The sequence below is a fragment of the Aristolochia californica genome, unplaced genomic scaffold (genome assembly GCF_029961685.1).
Source record: "Aristolochia californica isolate CCGP_79_NKW_82.1479 unplaced genomic scaffold, dmAriCali1.0.hap1 SCAF_15, whole genome shotgun sequence".
Lineage (NCBI taxonomy): Eukaryota > Viridiplantae > Streptophyta > Magnoliopsida > Piperales > Aristolochiaceae > Aristolochia > Aristolochia californica.
This window is the reverse complement of record NW_027181826.1, coordinates 25,887,681-25,899,966: the sequence shown is the minus strand read 5'-3', so window position 1 is coordinate 25,899,966 and position 12,286 is coordinate 25,887,681. Positions and strand designations below refer to the sequence as shown.

At 35.8% G+C, this 12,286-nt stretch overlaps 1 protein-coding gene across 1 annotated transcript; it reads left to right on the top strand.

Annotated features, from left to right (window-relative positions):
• The first annotated feature begins 2,818 nt into the window (after positions 1–2,818).
• Positions 2,819–4,066, top strand: LOC137951599 (F-box protein GID2-like). The gene is made up of 2 exons (XM_068798370.1): positions 2,819–3,512; positions 3,647–4,066. Exon 1 carries the CDS (start codon positions 2,920–2,922, stop codon positions 3,484–3,486), a length of 567 nt encoding a protein of 188 aa, XP_068654471.1. The 5' UTR covers positions 2,819–2,919; the 3' UTR covers positions 3,487–3,512; positions 3,647–4,066.
• The last annotated feature ends 8,220 nt before the right edge of the window (positions 4,067–12,286 follow it).

Here is a 12,286-nt window from a genome sequence, read left to right as displayed (position 1 = left end):
CTCCAATTCGCGAGCAGAAGTGATCCTCTGCTAGCAAAATTAAGAAATTCATAGGCAGATGGTTCCTCTATCTAGGTCGAGGTTGACACTTTGCCAACGAATTTGAAAATTCACTACCAGAAATTCTCCCAGTGGGAACATGCAAGCGGATTATGTTAGTGATTTTTTTGTTGGAAGAACTTCTCCTAGTGAAATTTGGACTTCTGGCAACAAAAACATTCGTTGGCCAAAGCCCATTTATTTGTTGTGATCTGATGGGTGTCTCATTCTTATTTAGAAGTATGACTTCTACCATTTTTTTCTTACATTCTCAAGTTCATGTATAACCTTTAGTATTTCTTTTATATTTAAATATTTTTTTATTAGAACAATGCCTATAGACCCTTTACATGCAAATAAAAAGAGTGTGAGTAAAGTTTTTTATTCACCCAAGTAGTGATTTTTCTTGAGCTACCCTTGCGAGTCTCTTTTTTTTGTGCATTAAAATTGAGCTTTTTTTCTGCCATTGAAATTGAGCATAATTGTTTTTAGACTTTGACATTTTTTTAGTAGTGTATGAAGTTTTGTCACTCAATTAGGAGTGATCGTCCTTCTCTTATATTTATTTTGTCCAAGTTGGATTTTTATGTCTTTTTTTATCTTTAGCCCATGGGAGAGAAATAGAAAAAGAAGTACAAAGAATAGGTATTTAAGTAAGGGGAGAACAAAACGAAAGAAGTTTTCAACCAAAGAAGTTTGAAGGCCAAATTTGAAAGTTACAAACTCTAGTTTGAGGGAGAGTATTGAAGAAAAAAAATATGGAAGAGTCTTATATGACTCTTATAGAAAATGAGTCTCATAGACATAAGGTTCGGCCAATGAGGAATTTTAGTATTATTAGACTTCTGTTTTGTTAGAGTTGTTCAATTTTTGTAAGATTTATCTTTTAAGAGTTATACTTTACGTATAATTGGGATGTGGGTAGTTAAATTTAATTAAAATTCTATGTATTTTATCTTTTATAAACAAATACTCTCTATACTTTATTTATGTTAATCAATAAATTATTTTTCTTCCCAAAAAAATCAACAATTCAAATGACTATGTTAAACATTCAACATCAAATTTATTCTAAATCGATCTATTTTCACATTGAGGTACTTCCCCATCTAAATTTTTTCGTTTTGGTTATCCTTTGATTTATTTCATTAAAAAATGATTTACATCAATAGTTGCATGATTTTGCTTTGTGCAAAAATATTTTTTTTCTATTAGCATTATCTTTTATGGCCTTTTCATACATGCTACCTATAATTTCATACTACATAATGGTTTTTATTTTTACTTTTATTTTCTAATATAGCCACTTCACTTTCTTATCTTCCAAATGTTGCATCCCAAAATTTTCAATTAGAGCAGGACTTTGACATAAAGACATATAAGATTGAAAGGATGAGAGAAACGAGAGAACTTAGAAGTTAAAAGAGGAAATGGTACAATAAGTGAAGTAATGGGTAAAGAGTCAAGTTGTCTCCTCCTCTTTAGGTTTATAAGAGATCCCATGAGTCTTAACTCTTCAAGTAAGGATTGTGCAATCTAATACCGACAAATTTTAGTGGTGAATTGATACATCGAATTGGTGTTTTCATTGTTATACACTTGAAGTTTCATCGAAATAAATATGTTATGGAATTATTCTCTTTGCCCAATTTTTCTATTGAAAAATGTTTTGATCAATCATTTTTCTTGCATTTGTGGTACAATAATAAAAGAAATAATTTATAAATAAAAAAATAAGGAGGTTAGAGACATGAGTAGTAGACCAACTTAATACATTTTAGTTTATTTTTCCCACAATGTCTTACTAAACCCTAGAAAAATCAATTTTTATCCACTCTAACTTTTTGTAGGACAAGGTGAATGAGAGTAAAAACTTCCTCCACCCTCAAGACTGGCATAAATTTAAAAACATTTTAGTCAAATAAAAATTATTTTATTTTATTTTATTTTATCGTAAAGTTTCCTATTGGTACAAACACTCTATTATATTTTTATACTACCAAAATAGCAAGACCCTTTCACATAGAGAGGATCTCCTTGCCCTTTTAATTACTATTTTAAATAGTACTTAGGACCAAAAATATAAATTTGTAGTTTCTCTAAAGAACATATATTTTAGGTAAAATAGATTACTTGAATTTTAAATATCTCTTTCAATGGTCTACTCACCTGGTCCAGACCCCACGCCAGAAATAGATAATTAAAAAATAGTTAAAAATTAAATTGTAAACATTTTATTTCAACGTACGTGTAAAGTTTAGGAAAAGAATTTCATATAATTTTAAATGGAATTTGTGTCATATGAACACAAAAGTGCCAACCATTTGAGACTTTTTTCTTAACTTGTACAACAAACACATGGTCCATTGAACGGTTTAAAAATTTCACAAATTCAAGCCGGAAATGGAGGAGACGACAGAAGAGCCTTCGTTCTTTCTTGATAGCACCAAACAAAAGACAAAACATGAAATGTGGAAAAAATAAAGAACCGGAAACCCCCTACACCACCCCCTCCGGAAATGAGAAAGGAGAAATAGGAGTCGGCCGCATCCCGCATTTTGAACACCGAAAAGCATAAAAAAAAGATTCTGGCCATTTCTGTCATTCCATAAAAGACTAAACCGCATTCATTTCCCCGGCTTGTCGGGTACCTAAAATCCAACTGGAGTGGCATTAGAGTAATTATTTGCGGCACAGTGCCTGAAATACTTGCCACCTACTCATCGTTTGGAATTATCGCAAAGGCCGTAGCCCGTGGGCTTATTAGGTAGCTCCGTTGATCAGAAAAGCAGCTTTGCCTGAAACTTGACCCAGAGTTTCTCTTCTTCCGATTCGACGCTCCGGCTGCTCCCAAGGGAAGATCCAGTCGGATCCAATCAGATGAAGAGAATGATGGTGGAGGAGGAGGAAGACGCGGCGGTAGCGGGGAGGATGTCGAAGAAGCGGATGCTGTGCGGCGTCGACGTAGGGGAGGAGAAGCCAGCCGGAGGAGAGGAAGCGAGGGAGGCTTCTGGGTTTCAGCTCGACGAGGATCTGCTGTTCGAGGTGCTGAAGCATGCGGACGCCAAGTCGCTGGCGACGGCAGCGTGCGTGTGCAAGCAATGGTACGGAACGGCGCAGGACGAGCGGCTGTGGGAGATGGTGTGTACGCGCCACTGGGCCAACATCGGCTGCGGGAACCAGCAGCTTCGGTCTGTTGTGCTCGCGCTTGGGGGATTTCGCCGGCTTCATACACACTGCTTGTGGCCCTTTCTTAAACCCTCTTCTATGGGTAACTCTATGCCGGCCGCGGCCGCCCTACCCGCCGCCCCGTCGATGCCGTTTGCGGCTTCGTTGGTGCCACCGAAGAGCTCCGCCCATTGGGGCAAGGACGAGATGCACCTGTCCTTGTCGCTTCTCTCCATTCGCTACTACGAGAGGATGGATCTCAACAAAAGAGGAAGATGAATCTGAAATCTGACATCTTCCCTAGTGTAAGGCTTTTTTTTTTTTTTTTTTTTTTTTTTAACAGAATTTCTCGAATTTGTGATGGTATGTACTATCAAGTACTATCTCACCATGGATAATTCTTACTTTTTTTTTATATTTTTCCGATCCTATTTCGGAGTCGGAGAGAAAATTTCGCTTCTAGATCTCCGTTGCAACTGTGTGGCAAAATCTCGCTTAAGCCTGCACATGCGACCTCCGCTTCGTCTGTCACGAATTTGAGTCTGTTTCGAAGAAGAAGAAAGCAAAAAGTTGAGTAAAAGTAGAGTTCAACCAGACAGTAGCAGTCGGAACTTGGAGCCCTCACCTCCACCCACTTCCTCTTTAAGTTATCAATCGACCCATCTTTACAACATTTGGTGTGCTCTCTGTTTGTTTGCTTAAGAGGTTGAAACAAATCCTTCGTCGTTTTCTCTGGGGGGAGCTGTAAAAAGAAGAACGACTGCCAAGGCATCTTCTGGGTGATGGCCGCTTCCTGTATTTTTTCTGTTTTATCAATGGATTCTTCTGCTTTATCAATGGATTCTTCTGCCTTGGCTTTAACGCTGTTAGCATCTAAATCCAGGACCCCACTTGGGGTTCCGACTGCACTGTACTGTGGAATGGGAAATGGGAGTGTTTTCTCTCGTCTAGGGTGGTGTGCAGTTGAGTTTAGGGGGCGGGGGGGGGGGGGGGGGGGACTCGGTGTGGCGTTCGGACCCCACTTGGGGTTCCGACTGCACTGTACTGTGGAATGGGAAATGGGAGTGTTTTCTCTCGTCTAGGGTGGTGTGCAGTTGAGTTTAGGGGGGGGACTCGGTGTGGCGTTCTTTTAGTTCTTGTCTCGATTTTTGGGCGTCAAAATCTCACCAAATGAAGATAATGTTTACTTTTTAGGGGAAATGTCGGTGGGAAAAGGATGGTGAACAATATACGGCCCAAAGAAATATGGCATAAAATATTTATATTTTCGTTGACTTTAAAATTAATATCATCTGCTTGAATTAGGTTCAACTGGATCAAGTGCTTCTATTGAGTTTGATTATTGCTCAATTAATTGCTCCTTGTGCAAAGAGAGCAGAGAAATGGTCTTACCATTTTTGTTAGTACAAAAAGGTAAATACTTTATTTATACTAAATTGAAAACCATATATGTAAGTATTTATATCACATTTTAAATATAAATTTAGAAAATTGATTTTTAACTTCAACAGTATAATCATTTTTCAGGAAGTAGTTCTTTGGATGATTTTACAACAAATAATATTATGATAAGCTTGATGAAGTTTATCTTTCTTCTAAGCCATTCTATTAAACACGGATATTTTATAAAACAATTCCTACTGTTTTTGGTTTCCAAAATCCAACCATGAATTATTTATTTTATTTCCTTTTTTTAAGTTCTTTCTTTTCTATCTCCTCTATTAATGATCTTCACTTTAGTAATATTGTCTTGTTCCATAGATTTTTATTATCTGTTTGTTTTCTATATCTTGTGTTGTTTTTACTTGTGTTCTACATGAAGAAAAGAAAGTAAGACTCACGCAAGTCTGGTTGGAATAGGTAGTTTCTAATGGTAAACATTCTATCATTACTACCGGTTATATTCAAGTTTTCTTTTTCCTTAATTTTAATTTTTAGATTTTAATAGGTTAATACTGACTGTCATTCTATCTTTCTCTATGTCTCTCTCTTTCTTTTCTTTTTTAAATCAAATATGGAATAGTTTAACAATCATGTTTCTTGGGAGTTAAAATAGATCCATCTTACTAAATATATGTGTTAGATTCTACAAAGATAAACCTATTGGAGGGTGAATAGGTTTATCAAGAGTAATGACTAACTTTTTTATTTTGGCTCTTAAAAATTCTCTAAATACACAAATATGTATTAATCAAGCACTCAAATCATCCAACCACAATTACACAATAATTTTATTGTGGTTCATCATTCTATCATGGATTGCTCATCCACTTTGAAGGTATTTACACCTTAGAATTCATTCAATATGTTCAACAATCAAACAATATCTATAGCAAAAAAGCTCTAAGGATTAAACTACAACACCTGCCTAGACCTGGGATTATAGTTTACAACTAGGTATGCACACCCGACCACAAAAGGATTTTCAGCTTTCAATCAACTTATCCAAGCTTAATTGATTGAATTTACAATAAAATTACTTGCTTTATACTCATAGCACAAAAAGCCCCTAATTAGGCATATTTTACAGTAATAAGATCATAAAAGAATACACCATAATTCTAGTTTATTCTACCACAATAATAACAACTCTAAGATAATCTCAACTATGATTCCTAAAATCATAGAATCTAAAATCAAAAGATTCATAGGAAAAATGATGAAGCTTAACTCAGATACATGATTTTAAAGTGTAGCAAGCAAGGACCAACAGAGAAATTCCTAAGTACAAACAACTAATTTCAAAATTAATGAACTTTGTACTTAGCTTTCTTAAAAACTCGACTTTGGTCTTTTTCTCTTGAAATCAAGTGTCACAAATTTGTTTGAAGGCTTGTTGGAGTTTGGAATCACTTCAATTCATTGAAGCAAAGCTTGGTAATTTGTTTGAGGCATGAAATTGTTCATATACAAGTCAATTAAATGATAAAAAAAACTAGTTATTTCCTTAGAAATGACTCTTTTTCCTCAAGCAAAAGTGAACCAAATCAAAGCTTAAATTTTATAACTTACAAAACATAAGAGGGATAATAAAACTAAAAAGGACATTTTAGTAATTTAAAAAATCTTAAAGATAGGAGAAGATTCGAGAGGATGAAAAAAAGTGAGAGTGAAAAGAGGGCAAGGAAGAGAAATGAGAAGATTCGAGAGGGTAAAAAATCAAGAGAGAAAGTGAGAGTGGGAAAAAAGAGAGGAGGATATGAGGAGGAAGAAAATAGGAAGAAGAAGAGAGAAAGTGAGAGAGAGAGAGAGAGAGAGAGAGAGAGAGAGAGAGAGAGAGAGAGAGAGGAAGAGGAGGTGACAAGGAGAAAGAAAAGAAGAGGAAGATGTTGGCCCGAGTGGCTTCTCCGGGGGTGGTGGGTTGAGTTTTACAATTAAAAAATTTAAGTGTGCACAAATTGAAATTAATGCAAGTAATTGAAAAATAAGCACACACCATAAATAACACCAAATATTTTATTATCAATGTTTCCCTATTGGTAATCTCTACCCAAGAACCCCTTCTGTTGACTGTATGTTGACTCCCTTCTTGATTTTGATGATAATTAATATAGCTGATAATAATTAAGTATTTCATATATTTTTCCTTTAAGATACATGTATTTCAAGGTCTAAAGTTTCAAAATGAATCAAACCTATCAAAGAACTCAAGCATCATCGAAAGTCAATATTGAAGAAACACCATTGGAAGATGAAGACAAAGTGAAGACTAGAGTTTAGGATTTACTGAGAAATGTTAAAACTCAGTCTAAGGTACAATGCATAATTGGAGCTTTAGGACATATATTACATTCATACATGTTTTAAAACTATCAAATACACTTTTCAGACATGTTAGAAGTACCTAGGATCATTCATCCCATGCTTTAAAAGTCAATTTAGTTGAACTAACACTAGAATGATCGATCAACATATGACAATGATTGATCATCCAGTAGTGTATAGGCCAAGATTATAAAGCACGATCGATCAACCTATATTGATTGATCGATCATCCAGAATATGGCCAAATCGTGCTATAAACCATTATCAGTCATCCCACTTGGACTGATTGATCAATATTGTTCAAGCTAGTAAATTTAACACTGATTGACTCATCAACCTATAAGATTGATTGATCATACATAACCTTGATTGATCATACGTGCAATGCACTGCCACATCGAATTCTGATTGATTGATCGTACCTTTGGAATGATCAATTAACTTAAAATGTCAGACCCAATGAGCAGATATTGATCATGGTGCAATTGATCAATAAGACACATCATGACAGAAAATAGTCATTACACTCGTTGATTGATTAATCACTTTATGGTGATCGATCAATCCAACCACTGACTTTTGCAAACGTGTAAAAAATGGTTAGTTTGGCTTTGAAAACTTATAAATACCCTATCAAACCTCCCATAGAGAGGTAAATGAGAATTTATTGGCACATTCATAAGCCATCATTCTCAAATTTTGAAAAACTTCTCAAAGTACTTTTGAGAGAAAGAGTGAGCATATCCTTTGAAATTTCCCATACTCTTTTTTCAATTCCTCTCCTTTGCATTTGCATTAGACAAGCTCCTATCCTTAGGGAACGTCAGATTGATTGTAGAAGCGTTTACTTGAGCTACATGTGGCTTCAAGAGAGGTAGAATCTCTTTGATATAAATTCCATCTATTAGAGCTAAAATAGTAGAATTTCCCCAGCACAAATTCTTGGTCAATGAATACCCATAGGGGAACATAGATAACAAAAAATTTTGGGTTATCCGTATGGTTTGTGAATGTTTTACTTTTGAAATTGCATGAATGCATGTTTTAAATTTCCATGTCCTTACTTAAATTTTAATTTGTAAACCTGATTTCACCCCCCTCTTGAGAAGCCACTTGGACCAACAAATGGCATCAAAGCAAGCCAAGCATTTTACTTGAGTTAAAATCCACTTGATTTTAAAATCGATTAAATGGCATCTCAAGACAAATTGCTTCTTCACGAAGGACAATCAGCCAACCATTCCCCAATATTCAATGGAGCAAATTATGGATACTAGAAGGTAAAAATTGAATTCTTCCTCCAATCCATGGATTAGGACATATGGCACGTGACCAATTCAGCTATTGATTTTTAGGGAAAACACATAAACACAAGAAATATCAAGGGAAGGAGAGAAGAGAGGAACTCTAGCCCTTGGGAGAAAAGAGAGAAGAAACCAAGGGAGAGAAAGAAGAGTAAAAGAGAAAGAAAGGAGTAAGAGCGAATTTGAGCTAAGAGGAAGAGGCTTGAATGCTATACCCCATGCCTTGAGGTTATATTTATAGTTGTAGGAAGTTACTTACAATTACTACAATGCCCTTAGGCCACGTGCTTCAAAAGGAAAATGACATAAGAGGATGTACACTAGCTTGCATAATTATTCTATGCCATTTCTATGAAAGTTCTCCTCACCATGTCATCCCTACATATGTGGGTGTCTCTTAACACTGCCCCTCAAGATGGTGTTTATAACATCACTTTGCAAATAATCTTGGTCAAGAAACTTGTATTCTTGAAAAAGATATTTTGATTGCCTTGATTTATTCATCTTCTTCTTGTTCACATCTTGCGTGCAGTCTTCATCTTGTTATCATCTTGTCTCCCCCTTACTTGGATATTAGAGCAACATAAAACTCCATTACGACAACACATGGAATTCTTCATTGTCGATTGCCTCTTTCTTGTACTTCTTCTTCTACTTCTCCCCCTCAAGTTGGGGATCTCTTTGTTCTTTACAAAGAGAGCCAACTTGTTCAACTTCATGGTGAGAGAAGAAGAATCATACTTAGCCACACGACAAAGCTATACACCAGTCAAAATGGTCATAGTCTAAAACAGACTCCGCTCAATTTATATGGCAGAAAAAAATCCCCACATTAAGGCACGATAAAGAGACCACTCACTTTTTAAGAGTAGCTCAAGCACAAATCACCTCTTGGGTGAAGAATAGAAGACATGATTCAACTTGGATATTGGACACACACTTATCCTTTTAGGTTGTGGGTCTATAGGTATTTCTCTGAAGTGATTTTATGAAACACAAATTGAAGGAAGTACTTTTGAGGATTTAAAGGTGTGAATAAAAAGATAGTAGCTCTCATACTTCAAAAGGAAGGAGGTACACTAGGCAATTCTTCTTACTTCCAAGTAAGGATGAGCTTTTAGACCTATAGATGGATGAAAAGTTATCGGGTTTTACTTAAGAGGGAGGTAAAACCTCTATGAACCTGATGATAACGAAAACTTAAAAAAAAATCCCCAATAATTTTTTTTTGAAATGGAACATAATAATGAAAACTTTCCAAAAATAAACTTCTCATAAGGCAATTACTTTTTAACACAATTTGACCAATTTTTAAAGAAAATATTCAAGCGATTATTCGAGAATAAGGGAGATTTAGGACACTTATTTGGAATCTAGAATTAGGAAACAAAACTTTCTAAATAAAAACTTTTAGACTTTGTCGAAAAGGAAAATAAACTCATAATAGGAAAGACTTCTCTTAAGGAAACTAATGTGAAGTGAGATCAAACAAAATAAATTTTTTAAGGAAGAAAAGATACTCAAGTAGGTAATATTTTGACTAGATTTTGAAATCAAATAGGAAATTTAACAGACATTAGCAACTCAAAAAGTAAAGCCATAACATTCGGATATTCGCATGCAATAGGATACCAACATGACCTTTGATTCCTCCAATGTGGATGTCTCTCTCTAGAAATATCAAATTGAGAAACGATGTATTGGGATAGAAAGCAGATTCACATAGATTTTTTTTGAGATATATTTCTCAATATGAATCCTTAGTAATGTTGGTACAAAATATTTAGGAAGGTGAGGTTTTTTTTGGAGTTAGAAACTAGACTTGATGATCTTTACAATAGTATATAATTTTATATATGAAACATAAGGTAAGAGAGTGAAAAATCTAATGAAAAAAAGAACTGGGAAAGAAGTTTTAAGGAAAAACTAGAAACTTCTTTTTTTTTTTTCTTTTTCTTCTTCTTCTTCCTCCATTTTTTCTCCATCTTCTTCTTCTTTTCTATTTCAGATATTTTCCCACTCTGATACCATGTTGATTTCTAGGGAAAACACATAAACACAAGAGATTTCAAGGGAAGGAGAGAAGATAAGAACTCTAGCTCTTGGGAGAGAAGAGAGAAGAAACCAAAGGAGAGAAAGAAGAGGAAAAAGAGAGAGTTGTAAGGAAAATTTTGATCGAAGAGGAAGAGGCTTGAATACTCTACCTCATGCCTTGAGGTTGTATTTATAGTTGTAGGAAGGTGTGTTGGAAGACGGGTCTCAGTTCACACAACCAAGAAAGGCTCACACATCCAAGTATGTTTGAAGATGGGCACAATCCTATAAGACCAAGGAAGGTCCACACATCCAAGAGACGTGGAAGATGGGTTCAAGACTCGTAGACCAAGGAGAAGGCCCATAAGCCCACATAGTGATGGCAGGATGGTAAATAAAGAGTCATCTCATATAGATGACATTGATGTAATTAGTTTAAGTTCTAGGGGTATTATTATAATATTGCACTTTTGTCAATCTATAAATTGAGCTTCAGGGGGGAGGGTTAGGACACAAGTCCATAACCTCTTCTTCCTCCAATTTTCTCCCAATGGGTGTCTCTTCTTCTTTCTCAGTGAACTAAATCCATGGAGTCCTAAAAATCAACATGGTATCAGAGCAGGTACTCATATGTGAGACTCCACCCAAATTATCCGCATGTAAGAGTCCAGAGGGCCTACACGTGAGGGGGAGTATTAAGAAATAGTCCCACATGGATTAGTGAGAAAAATATGTTGAGTTTATTAGTTGAGAAAGAGGTTTCCAAAGATAGCTAGTAATTTTGGGATGGGCCTTGGACCCAACTTCACATGGTTTTTTTTTTTCGGATTGCTAGTCTATAATTTTTTTATATACAGGACAGAGAAAAGGGAGTCCTCTGCTTAGTTTGAGTCTGGTTTTCAGAGAAAAGGAAAATTCTACATCAAGTTCGGTTATCCCTGAGAGAGTTCAATTAGGGATGTTTTGCGAAGAGTCTCAAATGCAAGACCCAAGGTGAAATTGAAGTGCCAATGTTGAATGGTTTGGTCATCTTAGAGGAGGTGATTGTAAGGCCTCTTCGCAAGGGGGAGCTCACGGTCACCATTGATCCCTTCTTAACGAATTACAACAACCTTCAGAAGAAAGGTTGTTGAAATCTCACGGACATCTCATGGCTGAACATCATCGCCATTGCTCTCTGCCTTTGAAAGAATGGCAGCACTGTTGGTCTTCCCTGGCATTGTTTCCCGTCAGTGAGTCCATATTGCACTAAAAATTTGAAATAATCGATTCTCTATTATCTCCGTCTACGAGAACTAGATATCATCACTGCTGCTGCATCCTAAACCTTCAGACATCTTATCCCCATTATTTCTGGAAGTTTATCGTCATTGTCACTGTTGTCATCCCGCACATTGATGGAAGAAAATCACCCAAGATTGAGACCATATTTCTGGAATCAACAACTAGCAATCTGATCATCCATCTTATTTATGGAAATCTTATCTTTGTTATTTTTGGAAGTTTATATTTGAATTGTTAGGAATTAGATGCCTTAATTCCAAACTAATGAGAACAATAATAATAATCGCAAATCAAGAGAAAAGCAAACACGAGAATTCTAACAAGATTTACATAGGTTCGCTTCAAGGTGAGACTATGTTTTCCGCCACTGTAGTAATCCACTATGAAGATGAAATAGTTTACAAGAGAGATCACACACATTTATATGTGTTATTTTTTCTCTAACCTCTCTTGGCAGCAACTAATGTTCCTCATATGATAAAACCCCAATATCGGCGCCCCCAAATATAAAGAGAAAAATTAGGGCAAAAAGATTAAAAGTGTGAAATCCCCAAACTACCCTTAATGAAACAGTAGTCAATATATCATGGATCTGGCGGGGCTCCGCCCCCACTCCCCGAGAGGGGGGCTTCTCACCCCCTTCCAACCCCCACGATAACCTTACTATGAATGTCGATCCGCGTACCGACTCA

Bases quoted from the DNA above. Each gene is read 5' to 3' on its own strand.
- LOC137951599 (XM_068798370.1), top strand. From the start codon at position 2,920: ATGAAGAGAATGATGGTGGAGGAGGAGGAAGACGCGGCGGTAGCGGGG.